General features: G+C 39.3%; 1 protein-coding gene across 2 annotated transcripts in view; it reads right to left on the bottom strand.

The window, feature by feature from the left end:
• Nucleotides 1-5,281: 5,281 nt before the first annotated feature.
• NPR3 (natriuretic peptide receptor 3) overlaps nucleotides 5,282-22,535 on the bottom strand; it is a 45,440-nt gene continuing 28,186 nt past the window's right edge. The window contains exons 5-8 of one of the 2 annotated variants that reach the window (XM_015614919.3): nucleotides 20,675-20,769; nucleotides 16,865-17,000; nucleotides 15,302-15,386; nucleotides 5,282-12,262 (exon numbers count right to left, since the gene is read on the bottom strand). In XM_015614919.3, the coding sequence (XP_015470405.1) occupies nucleotides 12,151-12,262; nucleotides 15,302-15,386; nucleotides 16,865-17,000; nucleotides 20,675-20,769 (428 nt within the window). In that variant the 3' untranslated portion in view covers nucleotides 5,282-12,150. Of the gene's footprint in view, nucleotides 12,263-15,301; nucleotides 15,390-16,864; nucleotides 17,001-20,674; nucleotides 20,770-22,535 lie in introns of both variants that reach the window. The other variant, XM_015614918.3, reaches the window with a different exon arrangement.

A 22,535-nucleotide genomic window follows, 5' to 3' on the forward strand; every position in this document is an offset into this window, starting at 1 on the left:
TTGTTTATTCCTTTTAAGTTTTATGCCTGTTTTGCTCTTGTTCTAATCCATATCTCACAGCAAGAAATAAGTAATTTTCTTAGTTATTGGTTTTAAACCACGACAAGGGGCAACACTCAGAGCAGGCCAGTGACAAAGGAGGAAGATGCAGCACCCCTCAGCACAGCCTGGGGGACACAGTGGAAAGACCCCTGGGACTGAGATTTGTTGTGTCAGGCTTCCAGCTTGATTGGCACTTTTCCTCCAGGAGTGTACATTCCAGAGGGGCTCTTTAAAGTAAGTCAACAAAAACTTTTAAAATGGCATTAAAGGAAAAGAAATAAACAACTTAGGAAAACTGGCAGGCAGAAGGAAGGACATAGGTTAGGTGTGGAGAAGAGGGACTGGAGAGGGTGATGGAGGAAACAAAGGGAAAAAATAACAAAGTGAAAATAAGTAATGAAAGAAGTGACTATAGAAACAATTGACAATGTAAAGGGGCTAAATAAAACATAATCTCTTATGCAGACATTCATGATTAGAAAAGGTTATTTCTCTTTCATTTTTATTTCCTTGGCAGAGAAGGGGGAGCTGTAGGGAGGAGGAAATTAAGTGTTTGCTGCTGGTGCCGATGGAAAATTTTGTTTCAGCTGCAGCTCAGGCAGAGAAAGAATTTCCCCTGGTCAGACCCAGGTAAGGGGTTACAGAGAAGTGGTATCTGTGTCCAAGGCAGAAACCCTTAATATCTGTATCAATTTGTCAGGTCTTGACTAAGGAAAGCAATATTAATAAGACTTTAACATACTTGCCACTGACATGTGACATGTGTACATAAATATTTAAGGAATGATGGGATCACTTAACCACTCTTTCTTTATTTCAGCCTCAGTTCCCATCCCAAACTGAACTGGAAAATTTTTTATGCACTTTGGCTTGTCTCAGTTAATTAACACCCCCACCCCTCTTTCTATACCTCCTTTCCTGTCTACTACTTCTGAATCACCCTCTCAAGCTGTGTCCAGGCTGCCTTCAGCTCTGGCGTTGAACTGCAGCTTGTCACTAAAGGCACCTTGGCATGTACATAAAAGAGATTTGAAGGTGGAAATGACCACCCATTAAATCACCTCATCCTTCCAGTCAGTGTGGGATTTTTCCTGCAGCACACTCCCCAGGGCCTGGGGTTTTATTGCTTCGAGCAACAGAAATTCTACCTCCACCCCCTTTGGGAGGAGTGCACGAGGGCTAATAGATCACACTCTTATGCAATTTTTCCTGATACATAGCCTGCATTTTCCTTTGTTTGATGTCTTTACTCCATTATTCATATTTATAACTGGTGCTGGGTGAATCCCAGGTGGTTCTGATGTTTATTTCTGTTTAAGAAGGCATGCAAAAAGCCAGAGATTATCTGCATTCTTTAAACCTTTTGGTGCCTTCCTGACAGACTCTGTTATTTCTTCCCTGAAACTGCCCAGGACCCAGTAAAAAGTCACATTTCTCTCTACCCCAGAAGGGTAGAAGGTTGGATACTGGCCAGTTCCATGCTCTGGTAAATCTATCCTGAGAACAGACTAAATCCCTCACCTCCTCAATCTACAATATGCCTTTTTCTCATCATTACCCAGTAGCCGGAGTCCTCCAGTTTAATTTCCTGTACTCATCAGGCTATTGCTGTGCTTTTTGTACTCCTTCACCAAACCGAGGGGTTTATCAATCTGTTTTTATTTTTATTTTTATTTTTATATAGACACTTTGATGTCTGAGCATAAGAGATACTTTAAGTATTTTTTCTTAAGTAAGGAAGGTACTTCTTATGCTGTAATTTCAGCTGATTTCTCATGAAACTCTGCAGTAACCAAACAGGAGCAAGCAGGATCCTTTCATTTGTTCTGAGGAAATCTTGCACAGCAGGATTTAGTCTGTGAATTCCTCCTCTGGACCCTCCATCCTGTACATGCAGCCAAATACTGCAGAGGAGTCTCAGGGTACTCCATGCTTTGAGAATGCCCAAGCAAAATGGTTACTGCCAATCTTGTTTAGCAGGGATTATACATGTTTATACATGTATTTTATACATGTTTATACATGTGTGCAAGGCCAGGGACAAACAGTGCTGCCAGGACCTTCTCACTATCTGAAATTTTTCATTATGGGAGCAGGCTGCTCCCTCTTCAGATGGCAGAGACATTATTCCAGACCTTGATTCAGGCATCTAACTTGGCCAGGACACATTAAGTCACAGTCAGAGGGACTGCTCCTAATACTGTCATTTTAATAAATACTAGTTACCAGGGGTGTAGCAAGTGCCAGATCATACCTTTCTTCTGTAAGGGTTTAAGAGGGACTTAAATCAATGTTTCTGTCAAAATGCCCCTGTGCTACAGTGAAGCCTGTCTTCTCACTCTTCCCCCTTGAACATTAAATAATGACAAAAATTGCTCTGCTGCAGAAAGAGAAATAAAAGGTGAGAAACGTTTGCTGTCATCTGGTAATCAAGGCATTCAGATTATGGGGAAATTATTTTTAAATGCTTTTACCTGAGGCATTCTCATTTTTTATGCAACAGTAAATTGAGTACACACTGTTCTACAAATAGCATGGTTTTTTCTCTGAGGAGGCAGAATGATTGCAGTACTGTGTACCTCATCCAAATGCAGGATGCTGAGTTTCCTCCAGTCACACCACTACTGCTCTAACACCAGGCAAGACAGGAGGAAGAGGCACAAGCACCCCTTCTCTTATCTGCTTTATATGGTTTTAAGTGTGCTTTTAGCCTGCTAGACACCAAAAGGGGAAGCTTGCTGGCTGACAGACAGCACAGTGGTGGTTGTTGGCCTTTGGAGGTGCTCATGTAGTGAGCAGCTGGCACCTGGACTGCTTTCATATCACAAAAACACAGGTGGGAGAAAACCAGAGCTTACATAGACATGTGCTTCTTATGTCTCCTGCCCAGAACAATTATAAATACACAGTTACAATTTTTTCCATCATCTTATTTTTGAACTGTATACACAGGTATCAAAACCCTAAATTAAATGGCAGTGTCAAGAAGTAATTGACACTGATAATAAAATGCCAGGCTTGCCAGAACAATTAACTGGGGAAAGGGGAATATGATTATTTTTTTCTGAGGACTAAAGACCATCAAACCAACCCTCAAATGACACAGAAAGACTTACCAAGAGTAGCATATGTACACAGGGAGACTCTTTTTGGCTCATCCAGGCTTTAGAGATTGCAAATTATGGTTATTCCTAGGAGGAAAGAAAAGAGGTTCTGTCAGTTGTACAATTACTTTTTATTGGCAGTGCTCTTTCAACTCAAGAAAACATTGGCTGAGGTTCAAGACCAAGATTTGGCTCAAATGCCACCACAATTTTTCAGAAATGTGATGAATGTTCCTCAAGAAATAGTTTCCTAAGGAAGCCACAAAAATGCGTCCAGCTAGGTTTCAGGATATCTAAAATGATATCCAAAAGTTTCTACCAGTGAACATCAATTGCCCTAAGTAATTTCACCAAATGACATTTTTACCTGTCAGACTGGCTGATGCTCTCTAACAAAGGGATCCCTGACACATTTGGATGAACAGTTTCATAAATGTTGATGTATGTTTATCTCTACACAGTTCATCACACTTCAAGCATTTATCTTGAAGGATAAGCTATTAAAAAAAAAATTAATCAATCTAGTGCCAGTGGAAGACAGTCCTGTCTCTGTGAAGGTGGTGACATGTTGGCCTGAGGGTCATGTACTGAACATAAATTCAGTCACTGATCTCTCATGCCTGAGTAAAAATATCCCCAGGACTGAGAGAAAACTTCATTTCAGAAAAGTTGACGAGACTTTTTTCAGTTGCTGTCAAGGAAGGCAAGATGTCAAAAGTCTGTCTTCCTGCTGTTTTCCCTGAAGATGTGTCCCTACAAGATAGTAGGGTTAAAGCATTAACCATTCCTACTCTCAGTTCTAGAAAATTTAGAAAATTAGCAAATACTAGTAAACTGATCTTTAGCTTACCCTGACCTGAATCTTAAATTGCTAGAAGAGACTGGAGATGTGTCATGTAAAACATCTACTTTTGTTCCCAAAACACCTTTAATGTTAACTGAGTTATCTAGAACACAAAAGACTATTTGTAAAATTTTTTCTATGATGCTTTATACAGAAATACTGGGAAAAATTTAAGGTACTTACAGATGATTCCTGTCTGTAATGGGATGAAGATATAAAAGCATAACCATCAAGCAAAAGCAGGAGAAATAGTAATTTTTATTTGTAAAATGTGCATATAAGTGTATCTGTAAGGAGGCAGATTTAAAATAAGCTCAAGTCTAACAAATATTGGGAATACCTTCTACAATTTCAGAAGATTAATGACTTTGGACTATTAATCAGCTGTAAAAACCAGTATTTTTTTAATTTTTTTTTCAGCATTGAGTTAATTAAATGTAGTGACATATTTAGGTTTTTACCGGTGAAAGGCACTGCTGCTAGGATATTAGTCCAACCCTCCCCTAAATGAATGGACCTCTAAAAATCTGTGCTTTTACTCTGCTTTTTTTTTTCCTTTCCTGGGCTGCAGAAGGATCCATAGTTAACCCAGAGGATGTTTTTATCTCTCCATCAGCTCTCCAGTGAATTCTTAATACTTGAAGTTTTGATACGAGTGTGATCAGATTCTTCTTCCTCACACTCATTTCCAGTTATTTCAGATTATAAAGGTCTGGCATACTCTCAAAACACAGATCTTAAATCTGGCAACATTTCTCCAACAGATACATGCACACAGAAAGCACAAGGCTAGACAAAACAGGATAATGTGAAGACTGTATTTAATAACACAGGAAAGAAACAGAATCAAATTCCCCAATTTTGATAAGATTGCTGATAAGAAATGAACTTGTAACTTAGTGAAATATATAAGTTTTGTCCCTCTGTGGGCTATAAAAATTAATGCTTGCTAGTTAAGATTTCAATGCATTTCAATAGTTTGGTTCATAATTACTTGTATTTCTAGACAACTGAGAATAAACACAAAAATATTCAAAGTTCATTTGGAGTTCACTGATTAAAACCTTTCCCAGATCTCAAAATACAATGGTTGAGCTTTCGTCCCAAGGAAAGGTTAGATTGATTCCTGATTCAATCAGTTGCTAAGCGTTATTAAAATCAGTGGCTTATACAGTTTCTTAGACCAAGAATAACCCTCCCGTTATTAACTCTGTACTGTCTGACAATACTTTCTTATGTGGAACAGACCATGCAGTAAATAGATGACAAAAGACACCACAGAAACAGGTGATAACATATTCCTATGTCTTTAATGGAAACATTTTGTTACAATTTAGGTTATGTGATATTCTTGAATTTTTAAAAAGTGTGAAAGAAAATGCACAGAATAAAGAGTCAAAGGACACCAGTGAATGCAGATATTTTAAATGACCAAGTCATAGAAGAAATAAAACACATTACACAAAAAAACAAAGGTTATATCCACAGTCATGAATACGCACTCTCCTCTACACAAAAACAACAATAAATAAAATCACATTATATGCAGATAGTTCTACTTACATCAGTACAATATACTGCGCAGCTTTCCTTTTGTTTTCTGCTCACCTGGTACTAGGTTTCTCTGTTGTCCAGTATTTTTCCAGTAATAGGGAACAGCATCACCATAAAAAGGGGACAAAGTTTCTGTCCACAGCGTCAATCCTGAGTCCTGTTAGTTTTTGACTGTTACACCCTATGCACAAGAAATACAAATTCTGCCCATTGCCTTCATCCCACCTCTCCAGGTTTTCTCAGCACTTTCAGACCTGCACATTAAGACTCTCTTTTCTGGGAGAAAGAGAAGTCCAGGCAATCCCCAAGTAGAAAATAACACAGCTGAGCTCCTTGTGCCTGCTGCCAGTGCACAATATCAGCAAAACCTGTGCTTGTAGTTGGGGTGTGGGGGGCACAGTTGTGTGTTCCTTATGCATACCAGTTGACATTACAAAAGAAACTCCTAAAATAAGATTTCATTTTTTTTTAATACCCATTTTGGTACATTTTTGTTGCTTGTTCAAGTGTCCTCTAGAAACATTCATGTGACAGAAACACCAAGGAACAGTTCACACAGAGTGGATTTTAACCTTTCAAAGATTTTTCATTGAATGAATCCAGCTAACATTTCTGAATATAGCTTAACATACAAACTGTGACAGTGTCAAATTATTCAGAATAATTTGTCTTTGATTCAGAATATTAATTTAGTGGTTTGTGAGAAATTTTGAGGGAACTGTAAGCCTCTCCTTTTCCACGAGTTTTTTGTACTGTTAATTTGTTTTATGTCACTTAGCACCTTCTAAAATGTAAATCCTGGCAGAAGTAATTGCATAAAAAAAAAGTCTATATAGTGATACACTGGACACAACTAAACTCTAACCCAAGAAAGCCTCAAAACTGTGGCAGCCTTATTTTCTTGATCAAAACCAGCAATAATTCCATTAATGGTCCAACATTAACCTTTTTCCTTTCTTCCTCTATGTGTGAGATAAAGGGGGAGCTGCATCTATGACAGACTTAAGGCTTCTGTGGGGCAAACCACAGTGCTCAGGCTTTCTGTTGTTATTCTTTAGAAGAGAACAGACACTACCAATGTCTGCTGCACAGCTTGCTGACCCTGCAGACAGCCAGGTCTGAAGTCTCACAAACAGCTATTTGTTTTAATTTCAACAATCACTTTCCATCAGTCTCAGAGTTCAGATGTTAAAAGGTATCTGAGAACGAAAAACAATTCAGCCCTCAAGCCATCTGCATTAATTTCTGCCTCTAAGCAGGGATATGCACAGTGCAAACTCTTCCATTCTTCCACTTGAAAGGTTTCACACACACATACAAATCTTTTTGTGCTTTCAACAGCGAGAAAGAAAGGGGGAGGAGGACATACACACAACACACCTGAAAGCAAAATTTTTCCCAGCATGTCCTTAAAAATACATTCCAAGAGCAATGCCTGTGTTTGTTTGTTTCTAAAAAGGGCTAAAACTGACTCCTACAAAACATGCAGCTGGAAATTTGTCCTTTACAGCTCACTGTTGTGAGGTGAGTTACTAAGGCACGTTGCTAACCAACAGAAAAGGTAATGTACCACTAGAAATGGGTATGTCTGTTCCCATGTGCCCTGCCTTGGGGAAGGTGGTTGTTAGACTTGACACCATTTTATAGCAAAAACAATAAGGATAAAAAAAAAACCCCAACAGGTAATTCCAGGTCCAGAACTCTGATAGTGGCTGGCATAGCCACGGACCAACACAAGGTGTGTTGACAGCTGAGCAGTGTCCAGCAATGAACCATGTCTGAAATTACATAAAAACCAACATTCTCAGTGAAGAAGGAGCATTTCTGACATGCTCCTTAATATTTTCATTCCCATAAATGATGGGAAATGGCTGTCTTCTTTTCAAAGTACTTTTAAAGTTAGACAAAAGACCATGAAAAAAAAAAAAAAAAAAAGGGTAAATAAAGGCTGCTCACTCTACTCTTCGAGAAAATAAGGAAAAATAACCTTGACTGCTTTACTGAAAGAACCAGAATGCCCACATGGCTACACTCTGAAGCACAGAGAAGGGCAGTGAAGGATGTAGAACTGTCTTGAGCTCCGGAAAAGGTGGACTGAATTGCCAAAGAAATTTATGACCAGGACTATTAGCTTCCTGTCTTTGATGTCTATTCTTGGCTTTCCAGGAGCACTATGGCATTCATGAGCTAAAAACATCACTGGAGCCAAGGTCAGCTAAGGCTGATGCAGCCTGTTCTACTGCAAAGCTGAGAAACTCACTCTGAACTGCTTCAAGCCTGAAGAAACTCATTGAGGGCCTGAATTTACTTCCACTGAATCAGTAAGAGGTTTTTTGTCAGCTTAATGTGTGATTGCAATTCTAAGACAAAAAATGAATCAGAGATCAACCTCCCAATAAAATATGTCAGGGAGAACACTCTTTATTTTGTCCAGCACGAATGTTTTCTACGTATTAGCTACACCTTAATAACTCTCCACTGGAAAACCCCAATAAAATACTCCCAATAATGCAATGGCGCATTGCTTACGAGCAAATTGAAAATAGATCAACATGGTTTATTTTCAGAAATTAATTAGTACAACTCTTTAATAAACTGAATCCTGTCCACAATCTTCCAAGGTGCTCTTAATCACACTCACAAGTTTTAGCAAAGACTGAATGTTTTCAGAGCTCAGCTGGGTGTGGTCTTCAATGAAGCACACTAGAGCAGGAGCTGGTAATTAACCAGGGATGGTGGTAGTCACAGACAACTCAGAACACACAAACTGTCCATAAACAAAGGTTTCAGAACTACCAGTGGCACAGGACCTAAACATCTGACTCTGCAGCTGTGGGTTTCAGGAAACTAAATCACAATACTTCAGAAAGTTCTGCTTCATCTTTGTCAATTGCAGTAGAAGCCTGGGTGTTGAAGTTATGAGGGTAAAAAGGCAGAAAAACTGTCCATAGAACCTTCAGGAAGAGGATTCTGAGGTGAATCAAAAATTAAGCTGATGACTTTTTAGTAATTTTAATAAATACTGAATTAGCAGAATTTGCCAAACTTTGACAAACAGTATGAATCACTAGTTCAATTTCAATTTAACAGGCACAGCTGTAAAATTTAGCAATAAATATACATAGCCAGCCTTTCTTAAATTCAAGCACACGGCCAATCTCCCTTTGGTTCAGCCATGGCCAGGGTCATACTTTGGTCCCAAGTGGGCAAAGCACTTAGAAGCTGAAGTTGAGCATATTTTAAGTGTGTTCTGAAGTGCTGAGCTGAGTCAAGGGTCTCCTTGTGCTTCTCTGTAATACAGATGTATATTTGTATTATGGGCAATTTGTTGAAGCCAAAAATGTAGGTTTTGAAAGCTCTTTTGATAATCAATTATTATTATTTTGATTACACATTCCCTTACAGAGTTTGGAGCCTAAACATTGTGGCATTGAGCTAATGCAGATGAACCAGAAAGGAAAAGTGCATTAGCCAGTAAAGAATCTCTCTGCTGAATAATCTAAACTTAAGGCAGCTTCTGATCTATGGTCCATGGAAGACTTGGGAGCTATTAGCAAAAGGTCTGTGAAAGGCAGCTAAGAAGAGCAAGTTTATTTATGCTGTGAAGGAATCTACTTAGGTGAAATGTCTTAAATGATCTCCACACTTCCATGGGAAAAACGCATACATTTGTGTGCATTGATTTGCAAACATTAAACCCCATTGATCCAAAATGCTCTAAGGTGCAAAGAAGGTTCACCCCTTGGGAGGTGCTGGGATGCACAGTTTTGGCTAAGCCTAGGTCAGCATCCATCAACAGACATCAAAGAAACACTTCCTGAGGTCATGATATAAAACCCTGCACAAGAGTTCTAAAGGATCAGAATTAATATTTTTTTAATTATAAAAATGACCTTTCACTATACTTTCTTTTTTTATAGGTATCATAAAATGACATAATAAATACACTGTCCTGAGATTTTATTGTCCCAGCCAGACTCCCTGTCTTCAATTGTGCATGGCAGAGGAAAAATGCACATCTACACAAATGTCTTGATTCCTAACTAGCCACTGTTTGAGTATTAGTGCATACTGCAAAGCAAGTCACAACAAAAATAATTTCCAAAAAAGCTTATGCTTCAAATCATATCCTCATTTCTCCACACATTTAAAAATTTTCCTTGCCTTTTTTCTGTGGCAGAGTAGTCATAATGGGTAAAAGAAAGTCAAAATACTGAAAGGCCTATTTTCAAAACCAGAAGTAGATCAAAATTGATTTGAGAAGTATATAAAAAAACATCCCAAACCTTAAGCTTGCCCAGGGGCTAGATAAACTCAAATGCTTGGGGAAAAAAAAAATCCAGAAAATAATCAGGAAGTCTTTTTTCCTCCCCAAGTCCATAGCAGTATGATTGCTGCTGTCGCCTATTTCTGGTGCCCATGATATAAAGAGAATACCATCCTTCTCTGGTGCCCAGAAAATAAGGAGAATATTTCTGAAAACAGTCCACTGATCAGTGCTCCTTTGGCTAAAGCACCTTTGTGGAAGGGACACAGACCCAGACTGGGAAATGGGATGCTGGAAATCAACTTGCTGTACTGGAGCTGCCTTGACAGCCACAAAGCTTTGCCCTGTGGCTGCCTGGGACATAGGACAGTGTATCACAAGGGCAGGTGATGATGAACCCTCCATATGCTAAGAATAAAGTTAAGTGAATAAGGAAAAATACATGTCCAACAAGAAATAAAAAGCAGCAGAAAGCAGGCACAGCAAGGATCTTGTTCTTCACTCCCAGGTGTCCCAAAGTGGTTTCTCAGAATTGGTAGTCTGGCTTTTTAGGGCCTAGAAGTTTTGTAGAAATCATGCTTTAGAGACAGTTTTGAGATTAACTTTCAAGTCTGACTAGAACTGCTGAGACCAGAAAGCTTTGCTTATGAAATCAGAATAGAATAAACCAAAATATTTAATGAAGAACCATAGTTCTCTCTGTATCCCCACTGGCAATACTTCTATGGGTCATCTCCACCACATTTACAGTAAGTACTGTTCATTTGTAGACTAGAAAGTGCAAAGCTCTCCTTTGTCTAGTATAAAATAACCTGTCAGTAGCTAATTCAACACAGATTCAGTTTTGCTCCTAGTAAAATAAATGGCAAAATTTCCGGGGATACTGATGGCAGCAGGATTAAAGTCAGCCTCAAATAGTGTTTTAACACGATTCCTGAAGGTAGTTCCTTGGGTGTTTAATTGTACACACATGAATAGTTAAATCTCACTAACTTCTATAGGACTCTTAAACATGTGAAAAATGCATTTTTTACAGCATCAGGGTGATCATCACATAGACAATTCAATAACTGCATTTGTTTTTTTTAAGTAACTCTTTGAATGTTGCACATGCCTAGAGAAAAATGTGGGGCAAAAAGTCTACTACCATCCACAAAATCATTTCTCCTCCCCTAAATACTGGTTCTAAAGTGTATTTACAGCTGTTGACTTTCCCTGCATATTACTCCTATCATAAAAAATATGTCTTCAAAACATCCTCTTCCTTAATTTTTAATCCTACCAAAGCAAAAATAGATACTTTAATAGAAAAATACAAGATTAAAAATATCCTAAAAAATAAAATGGTAGCATGAAATGTCATTTTTACATACAAAAAAAAAAATCCCCTTTTGAATTGCATCAGCTATACAAATACTTTCATATTTACAGTTACGGATGCAGTCCCATGCTCAGTGAAGTTAATGGGATTTTGCCATTGACTTCACTGGGAACAGGAGCAGGCTCAACATGGACTACATCTGCCCCCCTGAAAAGTCATGGCAGTGGACAGAAAAGAGCGTGACAAAGCACATATAAGACTGAGGAATTAATCAGTCCTCTCCAGAAATGTGACTGTCTTTGCTGTCACTATTTTACACATGTGAAACTCCTCATCCTTCACTGGAGATTTTCCTAAGTCCCACCAGCTAAGAGGGAGAAACAGTGCTTTTGACTGTGATGCCACACAAACAAGGAAAGAATGGTTTGTGTGTTTCCACCTGCCTGACTTTCTCAGTGGAAATAATTACAACCAAGTGCCAGTTCCCTCCCAGAACTAAGGCCCGTACACCAAATTTCATATCCCCTGTTATCTATGTCAGTGATTCAGTGATGCAGGATCATACCCCAAACGAATCCTTTTTTACCTTTTGACAGCAACCAGCACCTGTGCCTCTGAAACCATATTTGATACCCATGGGTGAGATGCAAATATGGAAGAAGGTGGTAGAAGTTAATAAAAAATTAAAAAAAAAAAAAAAGGGAACAAAATGAGGCATTCCCCATCAAACAAGATCTGCTAGCATTAATAGCCTTAGGAAATATTGTCTTTACATATTAAGTACATCCTGTAACATCAAACTGCATAATTTTTTTTTCTCATGAGATGAAAGGCCATGCGGCATAATGTGATTAGTAAATCATTCCTGAGCTTCTGAAAGAAATTAAGACAAAATTACTGCTTAAAAGAGTGAGTTCTTCAAGAGCCTCTTCTTTTTACACTGATGTCTTTGGTTGTGTCCTTTTCTCTGATTCTTTCTTTTCTCTAGGAAGAATGGGATTCTTTTTAAGCTTCTTCTTTATGCAGCAGAAAAATGAGATCGAATGGAGTCTTCACGTAACTGCCGATGTTTCCCCATGTTACAGTCCTCCTGTCGAGTTCGTCTCTCAATAGTTATTCTGTATTTCTTTCTGCATAAAAGGAGAGGAACAGAATGAGAAATCCTTCTCCAGCTACAGGCTAACAGACTTCCCTTATGAAGAATGCCTGTAGGGGACAGCTGGGTGCCGTTTGAAAAATGAAACGTGGCAGAATGTGAAACCCTGGTCAAAGATTAAAGTAGTTTGCCTCAGAACATTTTACCCGGCTCAAGAATGCCTGTTAATTTCTACATGGCAGTCTCAAAGCACTAAGGCACGGACATTTCCTTCTTTGAAAATTTCTGATCTAAGTGATTAGGAGTTTTTGTGAAGTGTCATGTGAACTGTGTCACATCACTGCTTTATATTGATCAAAGCCAAATTACTTTTCAGTATGCTGGGTGGGGGGGAACTTTCTGGAGAGTTCAAAAAACAGATCTGACTATTCAGCTGTGTTTCTCACAAACTATGTATTAACTAACTAATCTTCCCATTTCCCTCTGAGAAAGCTACTATGTTTCTAATGCCAGAGGAGGTAACATGATGAATTAAGAAGAGGGATGTAGACGACAGATAAGAAATAAACACAAATGCTCATGTATCAGACACAGCTCTTCCTGTGTGTCTTCCTCTAGGGCCTTTTGAAGAATTCTGCTATGTTATTTAGTACGTCAAACAAACCCTCTGACTGCTTTTTTGCTTCCCCTTTAGTACCCAAATATCCCTCCAAAAATCATTAGATTATTCACATTAATGTTTTATACACTTATGCTTCTACTCTGTTTCAGGACAAATTTTTCAGAAGGGCATTAGTCCAGCCCCATGTGCTTGTACTACTGGTGGAGATGCATGGCAAAATCTCTGCATGCCAAGGAAAGTTCCACCAGCACAGGTAGCAGGAGTCACAACTACATATGCAGCAGTGGAAGAAAGATTTTCACAACACCAAGGTTCTGCTTCAAACAACACGGCTGAATAGAAAGTGGCAACCTAAAAGTTCTGAAAATATTACCTCAGTACTTGTGTCTGTATCAGTAAGCACCAAAATAACTTGAAAAACCTGTGTTGTTTACTTTATTAATGTATTTTCAAGTCAGACCCTTCCATGGGTCAGAGCATGCACAGTAGTAGATCATGCACAAGGACAGATCCAGAATTTAAGGAGTTTAAGTTAAAATCCAGTCAAAGCCACATATCAGAACTACTCCCCAGACCTTTTAACTGTTGGCATGGACACTCAAAACTGTATTTGCATACTCACTTGTGACAATTACAGATCCAAATGAAAGGTAATTAGAAGGGTACCTTTACAGTTTAAATTTACAGAAGCTGCAAGTACAAATTACTCCCAGGTACACAATTGCTAAGCCTACTTTTTCTGAAAATCTGACCCAAACACCCTCGGGTTTCAGAGGTTTTTTGTTAGGTTTCAGATATTTATTTTATCTTTATAATAATAAAAAAATATTTTTATAAATATATTTATTATATAATTAATTAACTATATAATTTCTTATATTTCTATAATTTTATTTATAATTTTATTTATTATATCTTTATAATTTATTTCAGATATTTATTATATTTATTTATTATTAGGTTTCAGATATTTATTCTAATGGTGGAATAAGGGGGCTGTCCCTGCCTCTGTTTTGAGCAATTGCAATCAGATCTGGAGAGTGAAATTCACCCACAGGTCATTAGACATCTCCAACACATGGATCCATCTGACAGCACCCACAGCTTTCTTCAGTAAACTGAGAAACAGGAACTCCTAAGAGACCTGGTTTAGCTTTTACATGAAGATGACATGAACTGCACAGAAGAAAAGTGCTCATTTCTCCCCTCTGACCATACATAAAAAGACTGGGTGTTGAGCTCAGGTGTACTACATCTACTTTTACAGGCACCCACCTTTGCTTCACATGGATTTCCAGTCCAAATCTTTGTGTCAGATGACTAGGAGTTTAACTTCTGATCTTAAAATGATACTTTGCATAGCTTTATAGCAGCCCAGGATATTTGCTGGTTTTTTCTTATTCTTGCATACCAATTCCCTCCCAATATCAGCAATGCTATAGCCCACACCTAACAACTGTCATCTCTGGTTGAGAATCTATGTAAGATGCAAGAACCTCTGATGACATAAAATATAAAGACAGATTTTTATTCTCTTTTACTTTTAAAGATAGCATTAAGTTGGCTTGGACTGAATAAAGACTATCTCAAACCCAAACAACACTATAAGCACTGAACACATGCAAGAATAAAATCACCCTGAAGAATTTCAATTTTAAGTACCTGATGAATAAGCTTGGTTCTTTGAAACCCTGAAAGTGTCATGGTGAATTGAAGCAGACTTTGCCTGTTTTATTTTGTTAACATTTTTTATAAACTGGTATTTTTTATGGGATAGAATTATTTGATTCTTGTAGGCAGAGGTTAATTCTATTCTCCTGTCTGGCTTTTCTATAGCAGGAGGATAAACTACTGTATACATAAGGTGCTGAACAAGTATAACTAATGTATTCCATCAGTATAGGATCAATTATCAAGATTTTACATTTGCTGACTAGCATTGTAAGGATTATCTTACTTAAACAGGAATGAAACACTGAACACCCTGCACTGACCTCAGCTTATTAAGTTAAATGTACAGCTTTGGAATCCAAATGCTCTCTTACACCAAAACAGAAATCTCTTTCTGTTCAGTACAATTCCATTCAAGATATAAATCTCTTGCAGATCACAGCCTGCACAACTGTGCTGGCAAGGAGCACCAAACAAAGGCAGCTTTCAAGGCCAGAGCATTTTACTAAAGCAACTGTGAATGCCTGGAACTCACTGGAATTACTTCCATGAGTAACATTACTTAGAGATGTAAGTAGTAACAGGATGAAGACTCAAGTCAATAAAATTATTTGGATAAACACAAAAGCACAATCAAAGTGTGTTCACCGTCTCTGGTGAAAATGTTGCCACACATTATTATGGTGCCTCTCTGTCTCCCATCAAGGTTGTTCTGCCAGGAGCTGAGAAGTTTGGATGATGAATAAAAAGTTTACAGAACTTTCAATGAATTGGACTAACCTGAAGAAGTAAAAAGCCATTAGCAATCCTGCTCCAAGCAAGGCGCCCACGACTATTCCTGTAACTGCTGATTCTCCTAGACCACCTGCTTGAAAGGGGGAAAAAAAATAAACAATCAGGGTTCATATTGAGAACTATCTGCATTCACATATTGGAAAATACACACAATTAGGGAATTAGTGACCAACATTAGCTAATAGATAAAGCTTTTCAGAGCTCAGGACTCTAAGGGAACCTGTTCTAATATCTGCATGTTTACTTTTTTGTCCTTGCTTTCCTTGGGGTTGAGAAAGCCCCCTGATCAGTGTCAGATGAAGGCACAGTTCTGGAGATATGACACAAGGGAATGTTAGGAAACTGGCCTGGACAGCTTGGTCTGAATTGTAACACTGACTGGGGTTACAGTGACACACATAATGGGAATCAGCACTGAATATGCCTTGAGTCACTGTTAACAGAAGCAAACTTATCTTACCTGGACTAGAATCTTAACCCTCTATCACCCAGGTTTATTAAAATCACTATGATTATCCAATATCCAGTTCCTCCATATTATTTCCTGAAATTACATTGTTTCAAGTTAAAGCCATATGACTTTTATCTTGCTTCAAATCTCAGCAGCAGCAGAACAGGGACAGAGTGGCTGAAGGGGAGCCCAAACAGGGAGTGACTCTGGGAAGTGCAGGGCTCCTGAAGAGCAATGGCACTTTCATCTGCATGAAGTCTATTCCCATTTCCATTCCCACCTAGGTTTGTGGAAAGGAAGAGAAGGAAATTCAACTGCTTCCTTCTCTTCCTTCATCCTTGACCCTTCAAGGGGATTCTGTCTGTACAGATGGAAGAGGGTGCATAGCTACAGTACACCGACCACAGATGGTCTGCATTCAAACCAGTTTTTCAAGGATTCAAGAAATATCAGGCTGGAGTTAGCCTTTCACTGCAGGACTAGCAATTCGTCTCCTGTGAAAAGATTATCCTTTGTCACCAAGGCACCATTATCTTCCTACCCCAATTTCCTTGCAACTTCCTAGTCACTACAACAAGGTCTGCAATGTCAGTGTGCTAGAAAGACTGGACACCTGCTCTTTCGAGGGTAGTCCCAGCCTTCTGAATTCACAGATGTCACCCCATTCAACTATCTTCACTTCTCCTTAGCCTACTAAGCCCCTCACAGTGCCGTCTCATAACACTGAAAATCATTCTGCACTGGGAGAACATTGTTCCCACTGGCACAGCTGCTAATTATCAGTGTGATTATTCTCTGCTGGGGTTTCAGTTACATCCCTCTTCCTGGCTAAAAGGCCCCCATAAAGACCTAAAGCCTCCAGGGCTCTGGCCTGTGCATGATTACTGCTATGTTTAAGTTCAGGGAAGCGATTCAGACCATGTACTACCCCTGGCTGCCAGACCTTAACCTCCCAAGCAGTTGGGAGAGACAGAGACAGCCACCATGTCTCAGATGGACAACTGTGCTAAACAATTTAATATGGCCCATTATTTTGCAGCAACTCATGGATTCTTCTCTTTGGAGCTGGTGAAGCAGCACTGAGTCACTAAACTTACATGATTTACATGGTGTATTGTTTGTGTGCTCTGAAACTCGGCTTTCATCTAGTCGCAGCCTGCCGTGGTTCCACGGGTATTTCACATTCGATCGAATTTCAAATCGCCCCTGCTTCCCATAGTAGTCCCCGATCACCTAGGCAAAACAAGAAGGGGATGAAAGGATTTTACTATCAACTTAGGGAAGTGAAACAAGCAGAAGAGAAGTGTCACTCACTCAGCTCCTGTGGTATGATGTTGAATCCCAGAGAAGAGGGCTGAAGGGGTCTGTGGGAGGTTACCTAGTGCATGCCCTGCCCTGGGGCAGAATCAGCTGAAGGAAAGCATTCCTGACAGATGTTTATCTAATCTGTTCATGAAAGCCTTCAAAGATGGAGACTTGACAACTTCTGCATCAATTATTCTGGAACTTAGCTACCCTTACTGTCAGTTGTTTTCCCTAGCATCTAACATAAAATTATTTTTTTGTAATTATCCATCACTTGTTACCAAATTGTCAATTGTCATAGAAACTCTTCCTTTCTGCAAAGCTGCTTTACAGGCTCTTATCTGATTCTGCCCTCAGCCTTCTTTTCTATATAAATCCAGTTTACACAAGCTTTTTAACCTTCTGAATATTCCTCCTACTCTCCCTGGGCTTGTATTCAATTGCACCATAGTGAGTTGAGTGCTGAGGATTGTCACCCAACTAAGTAAATGCATCAGCAGCTAGACATGAGTCCAGACTGGGCATGAACAGACCCAGAGCAGCCCTGCCCAGAAGGACCTGGGGGTGCTGTGGGTGAGAGGCTGGACATGCCCCAGCCATGGCACTCACAGCCCAGAGAGCCAAACGTGTCCTGGGCTGCATCCAGAGCCCCGTGGGCAGCAGGGGAGGGAGGGGATTCTGCCCCTCTGCTCTGCTCTGCTGAGACCCAGCTGGAGCATCCAGAGCTGGGGTCCCTGCACAGGAGGGACAGGGACCTGCTGGAGCCAGCACAGAGGAGGGCACCAAGGTGATCAGAGGGGTGGAGCACCTCTGCTGTGAGGACAGGCTGAGAGAGCTGGAATTGTGGTGATATCTCACTGCAGCCTTTCAGTACATCAAGAGGGTTTATAAAATAGAGGGAGAACAACTGTATCACAGGAAGGTAGTGACAGGACAAGGGCAACAGATTTGAACTAAAAGAAGAGAGATTTAGATTAGATGTTAGGCATTCTTTGCTCTGAGGGTGGTGTGGCACAGGATGCAGAAAGAAGCTGTGCATATAACTTCAACATCCATTCAAGGCCAGGGTGGTTAGAGCTCAGAGCAATCTGGTCCAGAGGAAGGAGTCCTTGTCCATGGCAGGGGCATTGGAACTGGATGGTCTTTAAGGCCTCTCCCAATCTAAACCCTTCTGTGGTTCCCGGAATTCGAGCACTTTGAGTGCTGAGACTCTCAGCTACACACTCCAGGATGGAGTCTTCTGTTTTGGCAGAATTCAGATGTACTTGACTATGTTACGTTGAAACCTTCAAATCTTGTCTTTCTGCAGTTGTTGATATTTACATATGCATTATTCTGGTAGTAGGACAGTATTTTTTTGTACCAATTCATAAAGGCACTTTACAATTTCAGTCCTGTTTCAGCTCCTGTTTCTTCAGCAGTTTCAGGCTTCATTCAAGATAACCTATGCTGACTCTACTGCAGCAATATGTCTAAAAACATCTATGTACAGCAGCAAGACTATTTACTGTGACTGAAGTGTCAGAAACAATGGCAGGAGCACATCAATACATCTTTTTGTCCTACCACAGATAAAACTTAGATGTTAATACACTAGATTTAGAATTCAAGGCATGGACAGCCTCTTGAAATCTTTCACCTGAATTTCATTTTGAAGTCAATGACATTAAACAACATTTCCTCTGGTTAAATACACAAAGGTACATTTTACACTAAAATAAAGACATTTATTTCTCTCACAGCTGCAACTAGGATATAAATCCTTTGAAAAATGAATGTGTTCAGCAGCTGTCCAAAAATTAAGGCAAAATCAGTAAAATGGAAAAATAGAGACCATTCACAGGCAGCAGATTTTTTATTAAGAGACTGTTTAATTTATTTTATTTATATGTTTTCAAGCAGGAGTGGGTGAGTCCTCTACCAGCAAGACTTATTAAATAAGAAAATATGAAGAATGGTTTAAGAGCAAAAAGCTATAAGCAGGAAACACATGGATTCAGATCAGAAGTAGGATACAGATTTTTGAAGAGCAAGAATGGTTCATCTTTGGAACAAACATTGAGAGCACCAGCAAGGCAGTCTCTGTTCTTTCAGTGTCTCCAAACCAAAAATAAATGCCTGTTGCAGCTTGAGCTTTACTCACTTGTAAACAACAGGGCTCCATAGAGGTTAAGAAACCTGCCTGTACCTAATATAGCAGAGATCAAACTAGGAAATCTAAGTTTTCTTCTAGCTTTAAACTCTGAGAATAGACCTGGGAAAATAGCTCTGCCCAAACACCCATCCATCTGGCACAGTTCAGCTGAGAAACATTCTCCTACACAGAAGTTATCCAGATGAACAGAACAAGCTACCAAATAAACAATGTTTTTAGAGTGAGGCATGAGATTAGAAATTATGTGGCAGACAAAAGTAGTAAGTAATAATGTGTAAAATGTTAATTGCATGTATATTTATGTATCTAAAAAAAGCAAAGGGAAATTCCACAATAAATTAAAAGAATAAATGTAACATTTGAAAAAAAAAAAAGGTAGTTTAAATTGCAAGCAAAAGAGCAATGGAAAGAAGGGTAAGAGATGAAAATTAAATTGATAAATAAGATAAAAAGCTCCTGGGTTGAGAAAACAGAAGAAACACAGGTTGTTCACACCCAAGTTATCCCAACCATTTTGTACTCCTACTACCCCTGTGAGTGTCTGCAGTTTACTGGTGTAGTTTTTCAATCACTTTTACACACTAAAATACACGAGACATCCTCATACTTCTAAAAGGGCTCCTTGAATTCTTCTCTGCTGCAATACCAGCAGCAATGTAATTTCACTGGATTCAAAACCACCCACTGAAATGTCCAGCTCAGATACTGCTACTTTTTGTTTGAGCTTGTTGAAATTGGGGAGACCAGCAAAGCTGAGGCTGATGCTGATTTTGCAACTAACAAAAGCATTACCCTGCAGCTGGACTTAGGCACTGCATGTATTAATAAACTCAGCCCAGGCATGCTATTCTCTACGTGCAGCTGGTGCTGTTTCTCACAGACTTTTTCACAGTCCATCTCTTCCATTCCTTCTGCATCCAGTGGAAAAACCTATTTGGTGCATATGGAGCCATCTGATTAAAATGTTTCTTAAACACTGAAAAGAAGGCACTCAGGAATGGCTGCCTGACAAACAAGGCCAGACAAGGCCTGCACACCTGCTTGTGGCTGACCACAGCCTAAGATTTAAATACCTGTACTTCTTGTGTTAATACGTCAGGACAACTCGTGCATCAGTGTTGCTCTAAGATTAATCTTTCTTCCCACCAATAAATAAAAGGCCTTGCTCATTTTTAAACAATAATTCCTCATATGCAAGATTAGCAGTACTTAGCCAGCTTGTGAGAATTTACCCTCTAGTTAAAGGCTAGCATCATGTGAAGTTGTACTGTTAAAGAAAAGAACGAAGTTTAAAAAGTTTACTATAACTACTTCAAGATAGCTATTTTACACAAAGGATTTGGTTTTTAAATTGATAAGATTAAGCCACCAAGTAAAGAGATGATATCATATTACTTTGAATTACTAATTCATCAGTGGCCAGTTGCAATGGTGTTTGTTTCCTTACCTCCTGTGTGCCTGCCTCCGGGTCTGTCATTCCAATCACAGAGAAATCCCCATATCTGTCTCCATTGGCATCAATGGACACCTGCCCTGCAATGCCTAAAGAATGGCATGTGAGGAACCAGAAGATTAATTAGTTAAAATACTGAGCCTTTCCAAGCAAAACATGAAAACAGTGGACAGGTTTTTACAGACTGATATGACAGGAAATCTCATCAATCTCCCTGCATTTTTGTTGGCATTCCAGAAGAAACTGTAATTTCATCTCGGTGTCTGCATTCCTGAATTCTTAACATTTCTCCTTTTTAAATATTAAACGTGTGAGACTGAAGAATACGTGAGAAAAATCTAATCCAAAAACCATGTACGACTAAAACACAAATATATTTAACATGAATTATTTACAGAGAGCCTAATCCTGAAATATCTGATGATGCCTCAATAAAGAGAGCCCAGCTCATGTGCTGCAGAGGACACAGGGGCAGAGACCTAGATCCCACAGGCTGAAGGGGCTACTGCACCCATACAACTAGCCCAGTGTGGTTTCCACCTAATGGGGTACTGGACATGGCATGGAACAGAGGCTCCATGTGCACTACAAATGCATTAAGCCCTGTGTTCATCTACATAAGATTAACTATGTAATACGTTTAATTTGGTTTATATTCTTAGAGCCCCATTCCACTTCTTTGTTATACAATTTCTGGAAAACTTTGGGGAAACTGGGACTCATTGATTCATAGGATATCTCAAGTTTGAAGGGGCTTTGGGGATCCTGAGCCCAATCTCCAGCTTAGAGCATCATCAGACAGAAGGTTGCTCAAGGTTTTATCTGCTCTCCAAGATCTCCAAGGATGGAAACTGCACAGCCTCACTGGGGCAACTGGTTTGGTCTGCCAAGGGAAATGAACACATCCTTGGATTCAATCTAAACCTTTAAATGCATGTCCTTGTGTACAAAAAGCTTGGCTTCAAATTCTCTAGTTTAAGTCAAACAGTTCCTTAAAATCCATCAAACAATACCAATTAACTATGGTGAAGACACTTTAAGACTGCTGGTACACTTTTTCACTTTGGATATTCTCAAGTATGATCCTCCACTGCCTGACACCAAACACAGCCTGGTTTGGCAAGGCAAACAGGTGTCATTGTGCACCCATGTTACACCAACTGCACCAACTACAACCAGGCACAAAGCCATGGAGATTCAGGCTCTAAGCAACAGTCAATCAGAAAAGAGAGGTCAGATATTCAGAGTACAAATTTCCCCCAATGTGCCAAGTAATAGCGAGCATGCAACAGACTTAACATCTCCATTTATTCTGTGTCTGTTCAGATTTAGTGATGTCAAGAATATCTCAGCTTGCTGTGGTTTTCAAAATATGAAGTGGTAATCAAAGATTGTTAAGCATCTATTTCATTGTAACAACACAGTAATCACATAGTTGTCAATTCAGTTACTGCAGGGAAATCAAGTGGGTGTAACAGCCACTTGGCTCTGAGACTCTGAAAGAAGAGGCCACTCTGAAAAACTGTGATGTCCCTGCTTACTCATGAATTTGGATTCTGGGTCTGACAGGAGGTGCTAGTTGAAACAGACAGTTTTGTGACCTAAAAAACCCAAAACTCAGTTTTTGCAAATAAGTACTGAAATTGAAACCTGGAGGTTTTTTTTCCAGTAGGAAGGACTAATTTTTCATAGGAATTTGAAAAGCTGACATTTCCTGCAATTTCCTTAAGAAACATTTCCTCAATTTCCTTAAGGAAATTAAGAAATTTCCTACAGAAGTAGGAAATTTTGAAACAACCTTAATGAAGAATTGCATTTGCATGAAAGTGGAATGATTTTATCTCAGCTTTCTGGG

The sequence above is a fragment of the Parus major genome, chromosome Z (genome assembly GCF_001522545.3).
Source record: "Parus major isolate Abel chromosome Z, Parus_major1.1, whole genome shotgun sequence".
Lineage (NCBI taxonomy): Eukaryota > Metazoa > Chordata > Aves > Passeriformes > Paridae > Parus > Parus major.